Genomic DNA, 23,154 nt, shown 5'->3' with positions numbered 1-23,154 from the left:
GGTTGGTTACTTTCAAATGTCTGTGCCACCAGTGCAGCAGTGTGTTACACAGGCAGGTCATCATTGTAGATTGCAGGGTTTGTGGCTGGATCAGTGTCCACCTTTCTTCTGTGGTATCATGCATAATCAGCCCCTTCTAGGATCATGAACTCTGGTCACTAGGGGTGAAGACTCTAGTTAGGCACCAGCAGAAAGATGGGTCCAGTTTTTTTGTTTTCTGGTTTTTTTTAAGAATACAATCTGTTACACTATATCCTTTATTGCAGAATTGAGAATATTAATATTGAGAGTTATCAGTGAGCAATGTTTATTGATTCCTGTTACTTTGTTGGTATGGTTTAAGTTACACCCCCCCCTTTTTTTTGGTTTGCTGATCTTAGGTTCTTTATTTTTTGTGGTTTTCTTTTTTTTTTCTTTTCTTTTTCTTTTTTTTTTTTTTTTTGGATGTGGTTAACCTCTTGGGATCAAAGTTTCTCTTCTGGTCCCTTCTGTAGAGTTATATTACTGAATAGGTACTGCTTAAATTTGATTTTATTGTGGAATTATTTCAGCTATGTGGTCAATAGTTTTGATGGGTATAGTAGTTTGGGTTGGCGTCTCTTAGAGTTTGTAGAACATCCATCCAGGCCCTTCTGGGTTTTAGAGTCTCCGTTGATAAGTATAGAGTGTTACTCTGATGGGTCAGTCTTTTTATGTTAATTGTAGCTTTTAATATTCTTTCTTTGTTCTGTATGTTTAGTGTCTTGATTATTATGTCTCATGACTAATTTCTTTTACGGTCCTGTCTGTTTTGTTTTCTGTGTGCCTCTTGTGCTTTCCTAGACACCTTAAAGTTAGGGAAATTTTCCTCAATGATTTTATTGAAAATATTTTTTCAATGACCTGGGTTTCTTCTTGTGTTCTTCTTATCTGTAGGTTCAGTCTTTTCATATGTCCAGATTTCCTGGATATTTTGTGCCTGAATTTCTTTATTTATAGATTTAACATTTTCTTTTACTCAGGTATACATTTCTGGTGCCTTGTCTTCAATGCCTGAGACTCTCTCTTCCATGTCTTGTCCTTTGCTTCTGAGGTTTGTGTCTGACTTCCTAAATTTTCATTTAGTTTTATCTCAGTTTGAGTTTTTTTTTTAGTGATTCTATTTCTTTGTTAAATTCTACTTTCATGTCTTGAATTGAATTTTCATTATTTCATTTCCTTGCTTATGTTTTCACAGACTTCATTAAGGGCTTGATTCATCTCCTCATTAAGGACTTGAACATACTCATAATTGATATTTTGAAGTCTTTGTCTTGGACTTTAACTATAAATTGCATTTTCGGGGTCTATTGTAATAGGGTTAATTTTTAAACGTTGTCATGTTTTTTATATTCAGTAACTATAATTTTAAGAGTCCAAACACAGAATTTAAGAAGTTTGTTTATAATGTATTTTTAGTGGGTCTGCATTTGTTTTATATATTCCTCTTGTTAATGTTTTCTCCAGCAGCAGAGTCAGGAACTTCCTGTTAATGATGGCCTTGTTGTCAGGAATGGCAGCATGTTATTATGTTACTTTGAGAAAGAAACGATAGAACACTGAGATGGAAGAAGGAAGCACAAATTATAATTCACAACAAACAGATAACTTTTACTTGCTTCATTTGGATCCATAATTACAGTATTTCATAACTTCTCAACCTTCAGAAAATATCCCAGGCAATTAGTCCATCAGACACTAAGAATTTGAAAATGGTTATATTCTTTCTGTTACAGTTTTGCTTGTAGAAAACTATTTATAGTTGAATAGTGCTGAAGATCCGTATGCCATGTTTGTGTTAGAGATAATTCAAGGATTGAGGTTATTCCGACCAAATCTGGAGACCATTCTTTTGGGTCTATTATTTTATTGTTTTGTTTTCATATCACAATAACTATTGTGTTTTTCTTTGATGAACATTTAGAAAACCTCTAAAATGCATTGCTTTACTTATTTTAGCTTTCTTCCCTTGATTGTTAGAATGAATGTATCTGTTTTAATACCTGTCAATGTGAAGTTTATATAGTCTGTTTCCTACATCCAGCTGCAAGTCTACTTTAACTGCCAAGGATTCTCTTTAGAATAGGGATAGGGCTCTTTCCAGGAGTAGGAAAAAGACTGACTGAAGGGACAAAGTTTAGGGATAAAAGGCCATAAGAGTACACAATAGACTCTTCCAGCTGACGAGAGAAGGGACTCTTAGGAAACATTATCTGTTTGATTGAGTTCAGGTCTCTTGACATGGATAGACGGGCTTCCCAAGGGCTGGCAGTATTCTGAATGGGGTTGGGGAGTCACTCTTGTTATCTTGAAGCCTGCTAGAGAGGATAATATGCAAACACTCTTCCATGTATGAAATGCTACTGAATGACAAGTAAGTCTCATTTTAATTCCAGACAAGACTTAGAGTAATTTATTAAAGTATGGCTGTAAGGGTTGGTTAGTTTTTGTGAGACAGGTTTATAGTGTATAGCTCTAGCTCATCTGGGAGCTCATTATGTAAACCAGGCTGGCTTGAACTGTTGGAAATCCACCACTTGTACCTCCTGAGTGCTGGGATTAAAGGCCTGCACTGCCTTACCCTAACTAAGGGTACATGAGTGATGGATATAACCCTTGAACTAATTTTACACTTATTAAGAGAGCATATGGGCCTTGCTATTTCATTTAAAATTTTTTCTTTATTGTACTTATTTTATGTGTATGTATGGCACATATACAGATGTCAGAGAACAATTTACAGGAGCTGGTTCTTGCCTTCTATCCTGTGTACCCCAGGGACTGACTTCCACTTGTCTGGCTGGACAATGATCATCGTTACCTGTCAGGTTATCTCCCCATTTCCATTTCCCTTTCTTTCTTTCCTTTTTTTTTTTTAGAATTTTTTAATTGTATGCATCTGAATGTTTTACTTGAATATATCAGTATGCACTGCATTTGTTTCCGATTCCCATGGAGGTGAGAAGAGGGCATTGGAACCCCTGGAACTCTAGTTCCAGATGGTTGTGAGCCGCCATTTAGATGCTGGGAACTGAACCCAGGTCCCTGATGGAGCATCAAGTACTCTTAACTTCTGAGCCATCTCTTCAGCCTTTATTTCATTTTGCATCTGTGGTTACTAGCTCTAAGAACTGTATCATGCATAGAATACATGGACTTTATGAAGATGTCTGATAAAGTTTGTCTATTATTAAGGTCGGGATGAAAAACTTTAGGCTAGTTGCAGAGATAATTAATACTTTCATATAGGATGTATCAGAACAGTGTTTACTGAATGGTACTAGTATCAACTAAGGTGATATGGTGTGTTCCAGGCTCAAAACATGTCAAACACATATCCTATTAGTGTATATGCATACATTCAATGTATGTGTGTATGTATACATATGTGTGACATATATGCTGTCTTATATGCATATATTTGAGTATAGATGATGTAAGATATATACTTACATTGACATTTGTAGTTTTGTACTTGCATCTGAAAGCCCAGTATTCACAGAAGAGATTGGGAAATACTGGTTTCCAGGGCTAAGTAGCATAAGGCAAAATAAGGTATTGGACAAAGATCCCAAAATGTGACTCGGACGTCCAGCTGTTGAGAGGATTGCAGTGAGGAACTGGAGGGCCATTGGGCATAGGACATAGACCTTTTCTGGTTTTTTTCTCTCTTTTGAGCCACAGTTTTTGTGTTCTGTGTGTTTCTGCTCAGTATTTGGCTGATTATGTACCACACGCAGGATGCTTCACCCTTATAGTTGCTAAGTAAATCTAACTGCCTAATTCTTCAATACTTCAGACCTAGTTGGCTTATTCTTGCTTAGAGAGGTTGAATCTTCTGTGTCCAATTTATAATTTGGGGCTATTGATCAATGAGGTGAGGGTGGGTGGATAGACGAAGTCAGTCACATTACTAAACAGAGCAGTATGTAGCTAATCAGGGGTATTGATTACATGATGTCATTTGCACCATCTGCTATTGTAGATGGAGACTTCTCATTCATTTCCTGGCTGCCAGACCTGAATAATCACACAGAAACTATATTGATTACAACACTGTTTATCCTAGTAGCTCAGGCTTCTTATTAAGTAACCATTACATCTTAAATGAACCCATTTCTATTCATCTATATATCGCCAGGAGGCTGTGGCCATTGTCCCACAGCAGTATCAGAGGTGGGAAATTCATATAATCACACATTGCCTTCTGGTGTTTGATTTGAAATTGGAAATATTTGTTAGACAATTTTATTTCATATTTGTTACCAGTTTATTCCAAGTGACACTTGTGCAATGGTTAAGTTGATGTGCCATAACATAGTTACAGGGACACTTTCTACATCCATGTGCTATAACATAGTTACAGGGACACTTTCTACATCCATGTGCTATAACATAGTTACAGGGACACTTTCTACATCCATGTGGTATAACATAGTTACAGGGACTCTTTCTACATCCATGTGGTATAACATAGTTACAGGGACACTTTCTACATCCATGTGCTATAACATAGTTACAGGGACACTTTCTACATCCATGTGCTATGGCATAGTTACAGGGACACTTTCTACATCCATGTGCTATAACATAGTTACAGGGACACTTTCTACATCCTTGTGCTATAACATAGTTACAGGGACACTTTCTACATCCATGTGCTATGGCATAGTTACAGGGACACTTTCTACATCCATGTGCTATAACATAGTTACAGGGACACTTTCTACATCCTTGTGCTATAACATAGTTACAGGGACACTTTCTACTATCTCAAGGGAGGTTGCATTAAGAAGAAACACTTTAACCAGATGACCAGATGTGGTGTGTTTCCTGTACTCCCAGTATTCGAGACAATAAGGTAGAAGTGGGTTTGAGGCCATTTTGGGCTAGTTATTAAATTCCAACCAATGATGAGACATTGTGTTTTTTTAAAAGAGTGCTTATTGAGCAATCTAAGAATTGATTTTACTTTGGTGCCCTGGAGCTCTCTTACCTTTATGAAAAGCAAATCAAACATAGGCTACCCAAGGACTATTTATTCTTAAGACAAAAAAAAAAGTAGGGTCTTTTTCCTGGCTTGCTTTTTCACTGCCCTTGTATTGACTAGAGCTACACACAGACTTTATCTGAAGAACATAAGAACTCATATACCCATGGTAGATAAATATGATATGGTGCATAAATATATAAGTATCGGTTCTTCAAAGACTTGGGTTTAATTTTAACATCCTCTCCTTTTAGTTGGCTATGAAACTTCAGGAGTCTCAGTTTTAATCTATGAAATAAGTATAACAAAGAAGATAATAAGTTTAAAATGCATTTTCTATTGTAACTTTGGACAGAATGTTAAATTCTATAAAAAAAATCTTAAAATATTGAAGTCTAGTAAGAGAATAGAGTTCATTGGGTGCAGTACCATCATTTTTATAAATGAGTGAAATAAGATCTTAGAAAGTCAGAGGCTCCGGAGCAGTGTTCTGAACCTTTCCAATGCTGCGAGCCTTTAATACAGTTCTTCCATGTTGTGGTGATCCCAACTATAGCATTATTGCTAGTTCATAACTGTAATTTTGGCACTGTTATGAATTGTAATGTAAATATCTGATATGCAACCCCTGTGAATGGGTCATTCGACCCCAAAGGGTTCATGACCACAGGTAGAGAACCAATGATCTAAAGGGTCATAGTGTAGTTGATTGCTAAAGGCCATGGGTTCCTTCTGACATTATAGAAAACTCATCTCAGAACTAAAGTTGTAAGGATTTCTTTTTTAGTTTTGTTTTGTAAAAGATATTTGAAGAGTAAATAATCTTACTGATACCACAGAGAGATCATTTCTTTGAGAAAATCTCTTCTCTTTCCAAGATTCAGGTTGGTTTTAGAAATTTTATCCAGATGTAGGCAGTGCCATGATGACTGTCCCAGCAGCAGAGCAGGCTGTGCATTTCCTTTGTCATCAGCATGGTTGCATAGCATCTTTGGTTGAGCTTTATTTTTCACAATTAAAAACATAACATTTCAGTAAATATATGTTCTGTTTCCTAGATGTCTCCTGAAGAAACAGTTTGTAAATACTGTGGCGTCAGCTACCTAATTCTTCATGAATTTAAGGCTATGGAAGAAAAACTGAAAGCAATGGAAGAAGAAATGAAATTTTATCAAGGAAGTGTAGAGCGAGAAAAGAGACTTCAGGAGAAGCTGCAGTCTCTTAGCCAGGAGTTTGACAAGTGCAGAACTGACAGTGAATCCAAAAACAAAAGGTCGGAATATGCTTTCTGTCTCTTATTTAGTCTGCAGGAGAATAGATTTGGGTGGCCGGTGGTACATGCCTGTATTACCAGCTGTCAGGAGGCTGAGGGAGGAGCGTTGTGAGCTCCAGGCCAACTGTGTATTTTTCTGTATCCTTTACTGTGCCTTTCTTTACTTTTGTTATAAGTAGATTTCTGTTATATTTGTAGCTTGGTATTTTTAATAGATGATATTTAAAATAAATAATATATGAAGTGTGTTCTGTGACTTCGCCGCTTAATTGTATGTACTGAAAATTGTTGCCCATTAATGCTTACAGATTCATCTTGCTTTTTACTATGTCTATGTTTTTCTGAGGGATATATAATAATTTACTTGACTTTTCTCTTTTCAATATTTATACTATTTCTATTTATTTTTATAGGTACTATTTATATTTATATTCCTTTGAACATGTTTTTCCATAAGATAAATTCTCAGAAACAAAAATACCAAAAGTATATTTCAATGTGAAATGTTGATGGCTATTAAAACAAAATTAAACCTTTGAGAGGACATGATTAATTAAGTTTGACTATGTACTTAGCAACCGGCCATTCTTACACTTTTTAAAATATCACTATTCTTTCTTTATTCTTAGGCATGAAAAAAGTGCTGCCCCCTGGTATTTAGTTTAAATTTCTTTTTGTTAATGTAGGCGAACAGTTTTCACATGCACATTGATTAACTGCACACATAAATTGTCCAGATTTCTATTGGGTTATTACTTTACATGGATCTTGTTTGTTTTGAGGCAGGGTCTCCCAGGCTTTGTGTATGTTGGGTGTATTTTTAGTAAAAGGCCATTTTTATATGACACATATTTCAGTATTTCCTAAATTTTGTGTTTTTGCCCTTTTTGGGGTGTGTGTGTGTGTGTGTGTGTGTGTGTGTGTGTGTGTGTACTCTGTACTAGTTTCCCAATAATAATAGAAATAATGTAAGTATTTCTGTGAGTATAGTAAGTGGAAAAATATTACTTTCCGTGAAAGCTAAAAAGATAAATACATAATAAGAGGCAGAGGCATGGTGGCACATGCCTTTAACCCTAGTGCAAGCGAGGGTGCAGTGAGACCACCACACTGAACCCTTCTGAGGGTAGGAAGAAAGATTTATTGGGGGTTAAGTTGCCAACACTATCTCTCAGGTTCAAAGAACAGCAAAAGGTGGAGAAAGCCTTGTCAGTTTTAAGGAGACATGTTTTGGTGTGCCTGTGCACACGCCGTGTGTGTGTGTGTGTGTGTGTGTGTGTGTGTGTGTGTGTGTGTGTGTGTGTGTGTGTGTGGTGTGAGCCAGTACAGTCTGGGAGCTAGCATGAGGACTTTGATCTGTTGCAGGTGTCTTTAATGTTAATCAGGGTTTGATGCCCCAATTGCCAGAGGTAATAGGGAGCAGATAAGGGAATTAATAGCTTTCTCTGACAAACAGAATCCTGCTTTACAAGATTTCTGAGGAATGCTGGATTTTACTGGGTCAGAGTCCAGAACTGAGACCAGGCTACCCTTTAGGACCTTGTTAGCAGCACTGCCATTTGGGGGCCAACTTTGGTTCTAATACCCAGTGCTAGTGAGGAAGAGGCAGGTGGATCTCTGGGAGTTTAAGGCTAGTCTGGTCTACATAGTGAATTCTAGGACAGCCAGGGCTATGTAGAGAGACCTTGTTTCAAAAAAAACCCTCTTTTGTCTCTGTGACATTAAAAGTAATTGCCAGTGCTGACAATGATGTCTACAAGTTTATGAAGAAAATTATTTTCTGATAAAGTGCTGACTTAATTTTCAGTATTTTAAATAGTTCTTACATATTCATAGATGAAGCTGCCCTATTGCTCTCTCATGGCATAGGGGCCAGCTTATACCAGTCTCTTACAATGTTCTGGGTAGTCTAGGCAGCCCTTAAACTGGCAATTGCCTGCTTTGACAAACCAGGAATTAACAGGCCTATACCACCATGCTGACTTCACCAGACCAACTAACTCATGAATTGCCTGTACCACCATGCCAACATCACCAGACGTACTAACTAATTCGTGAATTGCCTGTACCACCATGCCAGCGTCACCAGACATACTAACTCAAGAATTGCCTGTGCCTATTTACTAAACATTTTGGTAGACACCTATATCTTCTTTGGGCAGGAGGACTATGATGACCCATTATGTTTCCTAATCATTATTGCTTTATTAGTGAATTTTAGCCTCATTGTATGTCAGCTTTGAATATTGTTATTTTTCTAAACAGTTAAACACATTGATATTTCAAGTCTCTTGATGTTTAGTAATATATAGCTTCTTTTAAAATAAAAAAAAGTAAAACAAAAATTGAGTTTCAGGTTTGGTGAATGTGAATGCCAGGTGTTTTACCACTGAGCCCTGTTTTGGTTATTTGCCCAATTTATAATCAACTTCCTTTTCCTTCTTTTCTTCCTTCCTTCCTTCCTTCCTTCCTTCCTTCCTTCCTTCCTTCCTTCCTTCCTTCCTTCCTCCCTCCCTTCCTCCCTCCCTCCCTCCCTTTTTTTTTTTCAAGACAGGGTTTCTCTGTGTAGCCCTAGCTGTCCCAGAAGTCTCTTTGTAGACCAGGATTCCTCAAACTTACATCCCTTGTTTCTGCCTCTCAAATGCTGGGATTAAAGGCATGCACCATCACTGCCTGGCTAGTTTACTTTCTTATTGTTGAGTTTTTATAGTTGGTTTTATGTTTTAGGAAATGTACAAGTCCTACATCAGATATCTGTTTTGTTACTACTTCTTCAGTCTGTGATTTGTCTTTACTTTCTGTCTCAAACTAGAAGTTGTTTGTTTTTAAGTGAAATCCAAGCTATAAAATCTAAAAAGTAAGCTGGTGATACTAATTTACTAGCAAGCTAGAATACTATATATCTGATCGATTCTGCCTCTTTTGTGTGTGTGTGTGTGTGTTTTCCTTATTTATTTATTTAAAGAATTTCCACTTCCTCCCCTCCTCCCAATACCCTCCCACTCCCCCCACTCCCTCTCCTCCTCCCTCCCCAATCCCAAGAGCAGTCAGGGTTTCCTGCCCTGTGGGAAATCCAAGTTCCTCCCCCCTCCCTCCAGGTCTAGGAAGGTGAGCATCCAAACAGACCAGGATCCCCAAAAGCCAGTCCATGCAAACGAATCAAGACCCAGTGCCATTGTCTGTGGCTTCTCAGTCAGCCCCCATTTCAGCCACATTCAGAGAATCCGATTTGATCACATGCTCGTTCAGTCCCAGTCCAGCTGGCCTCAGTGAGCTCTCATTCGATCAGTCCCCTTGTATCAGTGGGTGAACACACCCTTCGCGGTCCTGACTTCCTTTTTCATGTTCTCCTTCCTTCTTCTCCTCATTTGGACCTTGGGGGCTCAGTCCAGTGCTCCAGTGGGGGTCTCCGTCTCTATCTCCATCCATCGTCGGATGAAGGTTCCCTCTGGTTCTGCTTTCATTGCTCACAATCTCCCTCCCTCTGCTTCTCATTTGGGCCTAGGGAGTTAAGTCCAGTGTTCCAATATGTGTCTCTGTCTCTATCTCCATCCATCGCCATATGAAGGTTCCCTCCATTGTATCTCCTGCTACAGGATCAGTCTCGATTCTGCCTCTTTCAGTGGTCATGGAGGGAGCTGCTGGTCACAGCTGATGTTAATGTCAGAGAACTGAAAAGCCTCAATGTCTGCTTATTGATCAGAAATATTTCTGTTTAGTAAATCATTGGCTTTTAGGACTTCTAGTTTAGGGATAATTGTATATTTACATACATTTGTAAGGAAGAACAGAGAGCTCATATACCCTTTATCCAACTTTCTTTTTTCGTTGAGGGAAGAGCGGTATACAGGGAGAGCCCAGGGAGAGCCATCCTTCTGACTCTGGCGAGCCCTGAAGTTATTATCTTCAAAGGGCAGCTAAGAAATGCAGATGAAATCACAGGGTGATTCCTGACATGTACATGAAAAAAAGAAATAAAAAAGAAGACCTGGCTGCTCTTAGGTGTGGTAGAGCAGAACATTTATTGTGGATAAGAGGGAAAGCGTAGCCAGAGGCACAGACATCTGGGAAAGTCCAGACTGGATGTGACCCTGAGCCCAGTGAGGAGAGCCAGGAGGGGAAGGGAGAGCGGAGAGAAGGGAATCAGGTGCAACAGCCAAGAGGGCAAAAGGTACAAAAGGAACCACTAACCAAACATGGCTGAATTATATAGGGAAGAGTCTCTGGGGGAAGGGCAGCTCAGTCCCTGGGCTGGTGAGATGGATTATGCCAGCCATACCCTGTAACTGGGTAGGGACTGGGGATGCCCAGAGAACCTGGCAGCCAGGTTGATATGTTAAATAGGCACCACAGCCTTTTGTTCCAGGGTTTGAGACCTAACACCTTGTAGACAGGATTCCAATTGATCCCAAGGTGTAGGAAACTAGAATAGCTTTACTGGAAATAAAACTTAGTGGTTTGGGAGTTCCCCAGAACGTATCTGAGAGAGGAGTGCAGCACTACTTACAGCCATCCCCATCAGGCTGGAAGCCTGGCTTACTGCTAGCTTAGCATTTTAATTTTAAAATAAAAACATTTGTCTTTATATTTATTGGTAACTTATAGAGCTAATATTAACTGCTGAGATTCTTGCTTTTTAGCTGGCACGAGCTCCAATGTTAGACAGTCACGCTCCCCTCCCTTCTCCTGTCTTTGTAATTTCCCATCTTGCCTGCCTTCATTCTTTTATTTCATACTGCAAGTATTAGTTATCACTTTTTTATTTTTTAAAAAATATTGTTTATTATTTTTTATAATAAAAATTATATTATTTTTATTTTTTAACATCTGTTTGGTTCCTTGTTGTAATTTCTGTTTCTTTCTAAAATTTTCCATTTTGTTTCATGTTGGTGGAGACTGCTTGTTCGTTTCCCAGCTGCCCTGACCTGAATAATCACACAGAGGCTATATTAATTACAACACTGCTTGGCCAATAGCTTAGGCATATTTCTAGCTAACTCTTACATCTTAAGTTAACCCGTTCCTATTATTTTGTGTTTTACCACAAGGCCCGTGGTTTACAGGTAAGGCTCTGGGGTGTTTTGTCTCCTTCAGCAGCCGCATGGCGTCTCCCCGACTCCACCTACTCTCTCTATAGAGCTCTGTTCTGATTTCCTGCCTGGCTTTACTAAGTCATTGGTCGAAACAGCTTCTTTAATAATGAGTGGTAATAAAACATATTCTAGCATACAGAGGGAAGCCCCACATCAGTTTCAAGAGATTTTTGTTTTTTTAAAAAAGTATATTTGTATTAGCTACTGTATAATTCTTTACAGATAATTGTAGCATCTGATTCATGTCAATGTTTGGTCTTTTCTATTAATGCTGTGGTTTCCTGACTCTGGTTCGATGGTAGATGTCAATGGAGTTCATTTTATGTCAAATTGATTACCATAGGGGGTACTCTGATAGCTGGCACAGTGTTTTTTGGTTTGTCTGTGTGTTTCTCCAAGAGATCAGTACTTGACTTGGTAAAGATAAGTCTTAATCAGTGTGGTTGAACAATCTGTTGAGGGCTCACAGAGAATAAAAATGAGGGGAAAGGGAAGAGTTAATTGTGTAGCATTTATTTTCTGCCCTCAGATCAGAGTTTCTGGTGCTCAGATGTGTGCTGAGATCTTGACTCTTGGGCCTTGTTTTGGACCAGAAATAAATACACTTGCTGCCTTCCTAGGTCTACACTTATATTAGGCAATGACTTCCATTCCATTACTTACATTATGGACTTACTAGCTTCCATTATCATATGACCTAATTCCTCATATTAAATGTCTTTTCCCCTCTCCATTTGACCTATTGTTTCTGTTTTTTTCTGAGGAACCCTGACTAATAACAGCATGCTTGCCATTTCCTACTGGGCCTGGACACTGTTCCTGGGAAAATGGGGCCCTGACTCTAATTGCCTTGTGTGTTGAGGGGTTTCATATATCCCCTTGGTCTCACGCTTTTCTGGGAAAAGGTCACCATCTTGTACTTCCTATGTTTTTGTACTGGGATGTAAAATCACCTCCCTACTTGGCTGCTAACCTTGGGAGGGACAGGGACTCCAAGGTCTGACTTACACCGTTTTGTTCCTGTGGTTTAGGGCCAGAAGCTGCCTCTTCTGTTTCTTCTTTCCACTGAGGGGTTGAAGAAGTGAAGTGCTAGTTCACAGTGCCTTTAGCCACTTAATCCCTCCTGATGGTGGGGGCTGGGAATGGAAGTTCAGCTCTTACTGGCTCCACCAATCCCAGAGGGCAGGGAAGCAGAGCGCTTCATACCATCTCGTTCCATCTCTGTGATACTCTGTGAAGTCGGAGGCCCTCCTCCAAGACCCACTCACAGCTCAGGACTGAGGTGATATAGGAGTGTTCACTAGTGATATTTCTCACGGTCTCTGCTTCTCAGTGAGGACTGAGATTCATTCCCCATGGACCTCAGCGATGCCAGCTGCGGAAAGAAAGTGGCACTCTTACTACTACCGGCCTTTACTGTCCTGTTCCTTCTTGGAGGAGGTTGGGATAGAGTTCCCTGCTGGCCTTGCTGACACTGCCCTGTTAGGGACAGTAGAACCTTGTTTCTTTCTGGAATTAAGGGATTTACAATATCAGTTCCCTGGCTCAGCCCCGCTGACTCTCCACCATGTGACAGGGTGGGGTGGTACAGAAGGTGACTCTTCCAGCTCTGTCCCTACTGAAACAGCAGCGTGGACAGGTATGGTTTTCAATTGTGTTTGGTCAGAGTAAGGCAGGTATTGCTAAAAATGTCTTCTGTGGTCAGCTGCTCTTTTTCAGTTAGCTAAACAGGCCAGGGTTCCCCTCTCTGTGGCTGTGGGCAGTTCTGGGCTGGAAACCTGCAGCGTTGTATGGAATGTGCAGGACAAAGGAAAGGCAGGAACTTCATTGTGTTGATGTTTCTCAGGTTCCCTCTGCCTCTTTTCCGTCTGTTAGTCTTGCTGTGCTTGAGTTTTTAGACACAAAGGAGGAAACTTGGGGACAGCAGAGCTCCTCCCTTTCAATAAAAACCCTGGGTTGATTTTCACTCAAATTAAGTTTTGCTTTGAGTAACTTAGAAAAAAATAAGTAATTGTTTAATTTCTCACAATTACCAGGAGCCTATAGAAGTCAGTGGATTCATATGTACATCTTTGCGTGCCCCTTCAACATTTCTTCTTCCAATTCCAGATGCCACAAGAAAAGTTAAGCCATGGGATATAATCTGCCTGGAGGGATGGGACTTAAATTCTTTTGAGGAAGCACGGGATTCTGACTGACCCAGTGTAGAGTCAGGGGTGCACGACGTGGTTCCCTCTCTTCATGGTTCTGCTGGATGTCTGGACACTGAGACCGACCCCGAGTGATATCAGACACTGCTGTTGCTGTCACTGTGCGCCACAGACCCTCCCTGTCCAGAGGACAGCTGTTAGTGCAGAGACACTTGGCTGGTCAGAATGCTGAGAGTAAGTGAATATCGAGTGCTCATCCTTAGTGAGACATCTCCATCCCCCACCACCCCAGTGCTCAAGGGGTGTTTGCTAGGGAGCATCAGGGAAGAGAGATCAGAAATAGTGTAAGTGCCAGAGGACGGGGAGGAGCACTGAAATACCGCCTTCCTGGTATGCCATGACTGTTCCAATTACAGAGACAGAGCGGATGTGCGTGAGCGCGCGCGTGCGCGCGCGCACGCGCATGCACACGCGTGCACACACACACACACACACACACAGCATGGGAAAGAAGGGAGCTTGTTGGGAAGGAGGGAACCAACCAGAGGACAGGGACAACAGTGGGGTTGTCTTAGACTCCCTGCTGTTGCTCTCTGTCAGTTCACTGTATAGTGCAGTCCATCATGGAGGGGAAATCAAGGCAGCAGGAGCTCAAAGCTCTGGCTCACAAACATCTATAGTCAGAAACAGAGGTGAATGCAAACTAGCACGGAGCTTGTGTTCTCCATTTTATACAGTCCAGGTCCTTACCACAGTCAAGTCAGAATCGGGATAAATCCCCACAAGCATGCTCAGAGACCCATCTCACAGAAAATTCTAGATTTGAACAAGGGGTGAATATGTACTTAGTCTATTCTATGCATGTATGTAATTATTAAACACCATTGCATCTGAAATAATCCACTCTGAAATAATTCAAAAAGCTTAAAATATAAAAAAATATTTTCATCGTAGTTGGCAGTTACCATGTTAGGCAAACAAAACAAGTGAAATCTAAAGCAGTAATAGTTCACAGGACGATACCAACTGTCCAGAGCCAGACCAGGATGATACCAACTGTCCAGAGCCAGACCAGGATGATACCAACTATCCAGAGCCAGACCCGACCCACAGTTTGGGAGCACATTAACTTAGAAAATATTTCTAAGTTTGTGGATGGAAAGAACAGGAAGAGATACACATATCTGATGTTGGGTACTCTGGAACTGGAGATACAGCAGCCCACCATGTGTGTGCTGAACCCAGTCCTCTGCTGCTGAGCAATCGCCTGGTCCCTTAACCTAGGGGCTCTGCTGTTTGTGTTTCTGAAGCACCTTTTTTTAAAAAAAAATAATAATAATTTTATTTTATTTTTTGCATTCAAGGATGTAGCTTAAGGGACATACATGTTAAAATGACTCTGTAAGTCATTTGGAATAATCACGGATATATAGAACACGGAACTGATACAGAGCTGTGGTTTTTGTAGTGTGGGGTTCTAAGAGAACCTTTTCAAATCTCTGGTCAACCTACTCTCACACACGGAGTGAATCTCTGTAGGGAAAGGGAAACGAGCCCTGGCTGGTGTGTGGCCATACTTACACGGCGGGGAGCACCTAGGAAGACACTTGTTTCATGTTGCTCAAAAAACTATTCCAGTACACACAGGACCATGAAAACATAACTGAAACCTAGAAGTTCTTAGCACTTTCTTATCCTAGGGACATAAATGTGATTCTGTTGTGTCTGTATTAGTACCATGCAGCTCTAGAACTTTGAGGAAACAATGTTTTCTAGTTCTGAGGTCAGCTACCCCTTTATTGCTTTTTGGTCCTCATTCCATGCCATCCCTAGGATGTACTTCAGAGCCCCGAGGCAGAGAGTACCTCCTTCTCTTGGAGGGCACATGCAAACAATAAGCAGAAGTTGACGGGAGTGTTTATGATCAGTATATATAAAGTTTACATGGGTTTTCCCATTACCAGATCTAGCAAGATTATGGAAACTGATATTTATTGGATAATACTGGTAGACCTATGTATATGTTTTATTACCGGTGTAACTATGAACACTTTTTTAAGGATTTTGATGTTGCTATAGCAACATGGTTACCAAAATAAACATTTTTTTTCTCTGCTTTTGTCTTTTTAAAGCCATTCTTTTATGCGCCGAGCTTTTTAATCAACAGAGTAGAGTTTCAGGCTCTCATTACCCTTTGTGTGTGTGTGTGTGTGTGTGTGTGTGTGTGTGTGTGTGTGTATATAACCTTCGATTTCTCTTAGTCGTTATTGTAACAAAAAATATTATTTTTGTTAGGATGAGTTCTACAACTTTTATTAGACTAAACCTGATTTATTCTGAGAACAAAGTAGAAAGGAATCAGTGCGTGGCCTGAGGTCAGTAGCACAGGCTCTGCCCTTAACTACTCTTAAGATTTGCTTCTTAATGTTTCTCGGCCTTGATTTCTTCATCTGCAAAATAGTAAGAAAATAGACTATTTCCCTGGGATGGAAGGCGGATTGCCTGATGCTTGGAGAATTCTTACCTTCCTCTCTGTCCTTCCATGTTTATTTAATGTTCATAGGATGCTGTCTGCAGTGATTTGAGTGAGGAATGTCTCTGTAGGCACAGGTATTTGAGCACTTGGTTCCCAGTGGGCGATGCTGTTTAGGGAGGTGTGGGGGTGTGGCCTTGTTGGAGGAGATGTCAATGGGGCCCAGCTGTGCTTCCAGTTTACCCACTCCCCTTCACGCTTGCTGTTGAGGATATAAGCTCTCAGATCCATGCTCTGACTGCTGTGCCTGCCCCTTGTTACCGCGCCTCTTCATCATGACAGCTTTTATCCCTCTAGAGCCATAAACCGGAACAGTCTTCCTCACCTTAGTCACGGTGCTAGCACAGCGACAGTAAAGGTAGATGGCCTTTCCACTATTGAAGAATCTGATCCGCCTCACTTTCAGTATCCAAACATACAGTCATCACAAGGAAAGTCCTGGATCTGGGAAATAGCGAGGTTATCAGTGCTCACTGGTGAAACTCAGCCAAGGTTAGCACAACTCTCACGGTGCGATGCTGCCACTTACTAATTAGGGCCATATATGTCTTCATATACATATTCCTCACGCAGAACGTGTAAAATATCTCAGCCTCAGGCCTGCGATCTCCTTCTGCTGCATCGCCAGGGCTTGTTCTGCTCTTGCCGTTTCTCTGAACATGGTGTATCCAGCCCCAGGTTGTATCTCAATAACCTGGTCAGTTTCTGTCCAGCTCCCAGTTCTGTGACAGCTGTTATCTAGGAGGGGACAGTGCCTCCATGGCAGCTACTGATGACCCCAGCCTAGCAAGCAACATAGCGTGATTGGGCCTGAATCAGTGGCCCCTACTGGCTGCTTTTGCAGAGACATTTGTATATCTCACTTGGACTTAATGGAATCTGTGCCACCTGTCTCTCTTCCCCACACTGTTCCGCCATCCCTGTGTTTGCTGTTCTTCAGCTTTTCTTCCCACAGGAATAGAGTCTATTCCTTTTTATTCGGATTTTTCATTTGCTGGTGTTCTAGTTCCTTTCGCTATGGCTGTGATAAAGTACCTAACAAAAGCAACTTTGGGAGAGGAGTTTATGTTGGCTCACCATTGGAGGGTAAAGTCCACCGTGGTGGGAAATCCTGGGGACAGGAGCTTGAGACCGCTGCTCACTGTATCTGTAGTCAAAACGTGGAGGACAATGAATGCTCTTGTTCCTCCTTCTTGTGCAGTCTGGGTAGGAACCAGGCTCAGTGGTTGTGTTAACCATATCGCGTTTAACCCCCCTCAATCAGCCTAACCCAAGGGGGTTGTAGATCCTCTCAAGTGACTGCTAATACAAACCTCAGAGCTGGGTCACACAGAGACAGCTTCTCATCCACACCTTACCCAGGAGCGGTTTTCCCCATTTTAACATCTTCCTTCTTAATGGCTTGAGTTCGTATGTCTACTCCCAGTCATGGTCTGTTTGCACACCTACAGCAGTTAGGCTCCTTGTATGACTCGTTGCCCATGTCTAAACCATTCTTAGCTACAGTCTAGAAGATTGGGGAAAAAAGGTGTCTCTCTGTTATACCTGCTGCATGTTTAGACCAAACACTTCTGCTCTCCCTTTTCTCTGCCTCCCGTTTTAGGGCTTGGCTGAGATGGTAGATCCTCAAGAAGACAGTTGCCAGTCCTGGTGCCTCCTGTGACTTCTTTTGTTTTTCTGTTCGTGATGGTCTTTAACAACACTTGTTTGGGGTTTGCGTTGCTGGCAAATAAATTCCACGGAAGCAGTTTCATTATTTGTCTCTAACGTAGAGCCTAACACCTAGTAACGTTGAAAAGATATTCCAGTCGATTCTCTTACGAACAGGAATGAAGACAAATGATTGCTCCTCTGGGTTTGTCTGTTGTGTGTTATTGTAGGCCGCAGAACTGAACTTGCCTTGTGCGTGCTAAAAGGGTTACCCTTGTCCCAGCTTCCTTTGAAATTAAGATGACTTTCTCTAAAGATCTAAAATGATATATAAGTTAAACTGTTGGAGTGCCACAAAAATTTCCACCTGTTGCGGAATATTTGTCTAGCTAGACAAAGATGTATTACATTTTGTTATGCTGCCTTTGTTTAATTATGTAAAGATGTGTTGTATTTGCATTAATTAAATGAAATTAACCTGGGCTCCAAGAGGCAGGGCTAGCAACTAGTTGACAGGAAGTATCAGGGAGAAGGGTAGAGTTTTTTTAGTTGTTTTTTTTTTTTAAGTGGGTTTTTTTTAGTTGGGGGCAGTGTGAAAAGAGAGAGGCTTCCCTGACATCTGCAGAGAGAGAAAGTTAGCCAGTTGCTACTCTAATTCTCTCAGCTAGGAGGTTTTCACCCTAGCCTTTGAATCTCCACCCTAGTCTTAGAAGGACAGAGATTTAATTAAAGTTACTTTTCGCAGCAGTAACAGAGCCATTGTCTGGGGGCCAGAACTCCCCCTAGGCTATGACCTGAGAGGCCTGGTGGCTAGTAGTTTAAAGTTCTGCCCCTGTGATGAATCTTCCTACTTAAATTCAGACTTCACGTTAAGGGAATCAATTGTCTTGCAATGGAAAGGTTACTATGATGATGACAATGACATTCTGATAAAAGAACCTTAGCCTCTAAGGGCATCTTAGCTCTCTGCAACCAGCCCTGAAATGCCTCCCTTTCTAGACATAATAATCTAAGTAATACTATATAGTTATATATATATATAAACAATCTATTTCCAGATGTATACGCTTATGACCTACATCATCTTCTCGAATCTAGTGTGTACGATTCTGTGATCATGGATTGGTAGTTCATGGATTAGTGGATGGTTAGATAGGTAGATTAAGAGGTGAGTAAATGAATGGGAAAGAGAAATGGGTGGATATACAACAGCCAGTATATTATAAACTGTTGGAGAATAGAAACTGTACATTGTCAGGTTTTTTGTATCCTCCCTTGTCAGGCTTAACTTTATTTACCTGAGTACCAGAGTATTGTTCTTTATAGTGTAGCTGCCTGATACATGTTTGCTTATTCACCCTTCCTTTTTTTTTTTTTTTTTTTTGGAGACATGATCTTACTCTGTAGTCAATGCTGGGTATTCCATTGCTGCAATAGGTCACAACCCACAAATTCACTGCAATATTAGCTACATATGGCCTCAGCCTTCCTCCCTGTCCTTCTGGCATTATGCATTCAACCCATCTCATGCTTTGTTACACTTGAGATAGGGTTCCAATTCCTAGGAACTGAACAACTACCTCTTGAAGAGGCCAATTCGAATGCCAAGATTCTGGAGTAATGATACTTACATCTGCACCCATGTCTAGTAAGCCTTCAATAAAAATGGCATTTATGCACACTCTTAGCTTTGGTCTTTGATCATTTATAGAAGTCTTCCAGAATATATGCTTCCTATGTCCTTCTGGAGTTTTTGATTCGTTCTCCGCATCTATTCCATCATCCAGACCAATATGCTTTTTTACAGTAGGCACTGGATTTTTTTTAATTTTCATGGTGAGACACATTCTCCATCGTAACTGGGAATGATTGGACCATGTTCATCATGGGGGCCTGCAAGAGGCACCCCAAGGAGTTTCCCATTTATAGTTCAATTTGGAATGTTTTGAGAGAAAATTGAGGTTCTACTAATAATGATTCTTGAGTAGTAGGCTCAATCTAGGATTGTACTAAGATAGGGCTAGCTTTAAGAAAATAACTAATAAGAAAATAGCTAATTTCTCTATATAAAAAGGCATAGTTCTGATGTAAGTTTTATTTAATATGAGGAGGCCTTTTTGGTGTTTTGAGACAGTTTCTCTGTGTAGCCTTGGCTGTCCTGAAACTTGCTCTGTAGACCAGGCTGGCCTAGAACTCACAGAGATCCACCTGCCTCTGCCTCCCGGGTGCTAGGATTAAAGGTGTGTGTGCACCACCACCACCCTGTAAGAAGGCCATTCTGTTCAGAATGTTTACTGAACAGTTCTGTTGTTTGTTTTCCCCCTGCTAAGATAAGCTACCCATTTTGTTCTTCTATGTGGTTGGTTATGTACTTCTAGGGCTCTCTTCTACATGATGCTACCTCTGAGTTTTGCAGCACATCATTGTAATTTTTCAAAACACTGTGAGAGAGAGGTGGGAGGTGGACAGGCCCACCTTTTATCAGGGAAAGTAGCAAGGTGGCATAGTGGCTGCAGTTGAGGATGTATCTTGTCAGGACCCCAAGGGCAGGCCAGTACAGATGTCTGAATACTAACAGTAATGAAGCCCTTTCTGCTTGCCTACAGCGCTTACACCCAAAGACCGCTGAGAGGTTGAGTATGTATTGTCTTGTCTTCTATCTGGGTCTTAGTTGGGCTTTCTATTGCTGTGATAAAATACTAGATCCAAAAGCAACTTGGGGAGGAAAGGGTTTATGTGGCTCACATATCCTGGGTCACAGTCCATTGAAGGAAGCCAGGACAGGACTCAGGCAGGAACCTAGAGTGGGGTGCCAAAGAGAAGCCACAAAGAGCTCTGCTTACTCGCTTGCTCCCCATGGTTTGCTCAGCCTGCCTTCTCACATGATCCAGGACCACTGCTCAGGGATGGTACCACCCACAGCGGGCTGGTCCCTCCCACATTCACCATTAATCAAGAATATTCCCTACAGACCTGCTTATAGTCCAAACTTATGGAGGCATTTTTTTTTCAATTAAATTTTACTCTTTTTAGACATATCTAGTTGTGTCAAGTTTGTGAAACCCGACCAGCACAGTTAGTATTTTCTAAATCTTTTTTTTTTAATTATGTCAGAATTAGTAAGAATGAAACAGACTTTATCTTTCCTTGTGTTATCTACAGGACCTAGCCCAGCGGTGTGCTCATGTTATTTACCAATTGTACCATGTATTGTACCATATTATAGCTATATTATTAAAGCATGAAATGAATCATGAAGCCAAGATTTTCCTAGTGCATTTTATTTTTATTTTATTACTGTATGTAACTTAGAAATGTTTATATACCTCCTAGAAGGTACTCAAGCTCATGCATTATATTTTGTACTTTAAATGGTTTCTATCAAGAAAAAAGAAATGGAAGCAATATATCTCTTGCTGTCACCCCTGTTTTCTATTAACACTAAATGCGTGTATGCCTACAGATGGCTCTCTGCCGTGAATTGCTTCATTTGCACTGGTTTTAATATGCCTCCTGGCTCTTCATATTCTGTTCTCAGCATGCAGCCTTACTTATGCTGAATCCTGTAATATTTGTATTCAGATAAATGCTTAGAGTGCTGCCTACGAAAGGTGTTTCTTGCTTTGCTTCTTCTTTGATCCAGGTGAATGTTAATGATATTGGAAGATGTCACTTGACTATAATTCAACATTGAATAATAATAATTTCCTGCAGTTTATATTCCATTTCTTTATTAATGGGCATGCATTTTGTCACCTCTATGTGATTGCTCATCGGTTTTGTCATTATCTGTCCTCCGAAGAGGAGGGATGTATTTTACCTGCAGCCAGACAGGAGGCGTCTTGTAGAATTACTGTTCTACCTGGAAAGAATCAAAAAAGCACAGAGAATAGAAACATAGGAAATTATTCATTGAATCTTCCCTAGCATAAATTGTTGATAAGATATAACAAGAAGGCAGGAAGTAGGAGCATGAATATTTAAATATGGGATTCGCTCTTATAATCAAAAGCAAAAAAGGAAATAAAAGTTCACTTTGAAATGATATACTTTTGTTTTATCTATACTTATATAGGTAATCTTAAGACTTATGGACTTTTGTGCTAAAAAACAGGCTTGTTCATGAGATAAAAGTTAATAGAAGTCACATTTATTTTCATAGGGAATTTTTCTTTTAGGTGGGTTTTCTTTTTCTATCTACAGTTAATTTATTTTTCATACATCATATTTTGGTCTGTTTTTCCATTTCCCTAATTGCTGCCTCCATAGGCTATCCCGGCTCCTTACCTATACAACTGTATATTCTTTTAATTTCATTAGAAACAATTAAAACCAAGAAACATACACAAAACACAGAAATGAAAATCAAAATAAGCAAAAGACAAGCACAACAACAACTGCAAATCCCAAACAAGAAAAATGAGGCAAAAAGTCTACAAAATGCCACTGAGTTTGTTTTGTCTTCCCCAGCCACTCCTGGGCATAGGACCTGCTCTGAAGTGTGGCTAGTATACCGAGTGAGAACACAATTGGAGAAAACTGATTTTCCCCTTGCCAGCAGTTATCAATTGCAGATAGTTTCTTTGTTAGGCTTAGGAGCTGTGCCTACTTTTTCCTCTTAGTGCTAGGGCCATGTGAAGCTGGAACCTCTGTAGGCCTTGTGTGTGCTACCATAGTCTCCATGATCATATGAACATTGACTCAGTCCTGTTATGTCTGGGAGACACTGTTAACTTGGAGTCATCCATCACCTCTGGCTCTTAGAATCTTTCTGCCTCCTTCCACATAGATCGCTGAGCCTTGAGAGGAGGGGTTTGATGAAGACATCCCATTTATGACTGAGTGCCCCAAAGCCTCCTTCTGCACAGTATCCAGTTGTGGGTCTCTGTGTTAATCCCAATCCATTGCAAGAAGAAGCTTCTCTTATGATAGCTGAGCAAGGCACTTGACATATGGATGTTTTAGTCTGTCATTTGTCATTCTATTGCTATGTTCCTTTAGTAGGATAATTGTACCATGTTTTCTCCTAGGCCCATGACCTACCTAGTTTCAGGTTCTTGGCCATTTCAGCAGTGTCAGGTATGAATTCTTCTCGTGTAGTAAGTCTCAAATTCAATTAGACAGTGGTTGGTTACTCCTTTAACATTTGTGCACTGTTGTACCAGTATATCATGTAGGCAGGTCACTGCTGTAATTACATTGATAATTCACTTTTCCTTCTGGTAGCCATGAATGCTAATCAGTACAAGTGAAGCTTCTAGTTAGACACCAGCTCTATTTCTCTGTGTTTAATAACATGTAAGTCTTGTCTTCCACGGTTAGGGCCTCACTAGCAGGTTGTGGAGAACAATCAATATCCTTGGCAATGACCTATGATGTTTTCTTTTTGGGGAGATTTCCATGGAACACCTTTGGCCAACAACTTAAGATTATGTAACATATTCCTG

The 23,154-nt window shown here is 40.5% G+C and overlaps 1 protein-coding gene across 4 annotated transcripts in view; it reads left to right on the top strand.

Annotated features, from left to right (window-relative positions):
* Lekr1 (leucine, glutamate and lysine rich 1) overlaps positions 1-23,154 on the top strand; it is a 164,522-nt gene that overhangs the window by 10,880 nt on the left and 130,488 nt on the right. For 3 of the 4 annotated variants that reach the window (XM_085682469.2, XM_087899464.1, XM_085682470.2), the window contains one exon: positions 6,067-6,281. The exons of the other annotated variant lie outside the window; for it this stretch is intronic. In XM_085682469.2, the coding sequence (XP_085538595.2) occupies positions 6,067-6,281 (215 nt within the window). The remainder of the gene's footprint in view (positions 1-6,066; positions 6,282-23,154) is intronic. 4 annotated transcript variants of the gene reach the window in all.

The sequence above is a fragment of the Myodes glareolus genome, chromosome 20 (assembly GCF_982192425.1).
Source record: "Myodes glareolus chromosome 20, mMyoGla1.1, whole genome shotgun sequence".
Classification (NCBI taxonomy): Eukaryota; Metazoa; Chordata; class Mammalia; order Rodentia; family Cricetidae; genus Myodes; species Myodes glareolus.
The sequence above is the reverse complement of the archived record's forward strand: the minus strand, read 5'-3'. Positions and strand labels throughout refer to the sequence as shown.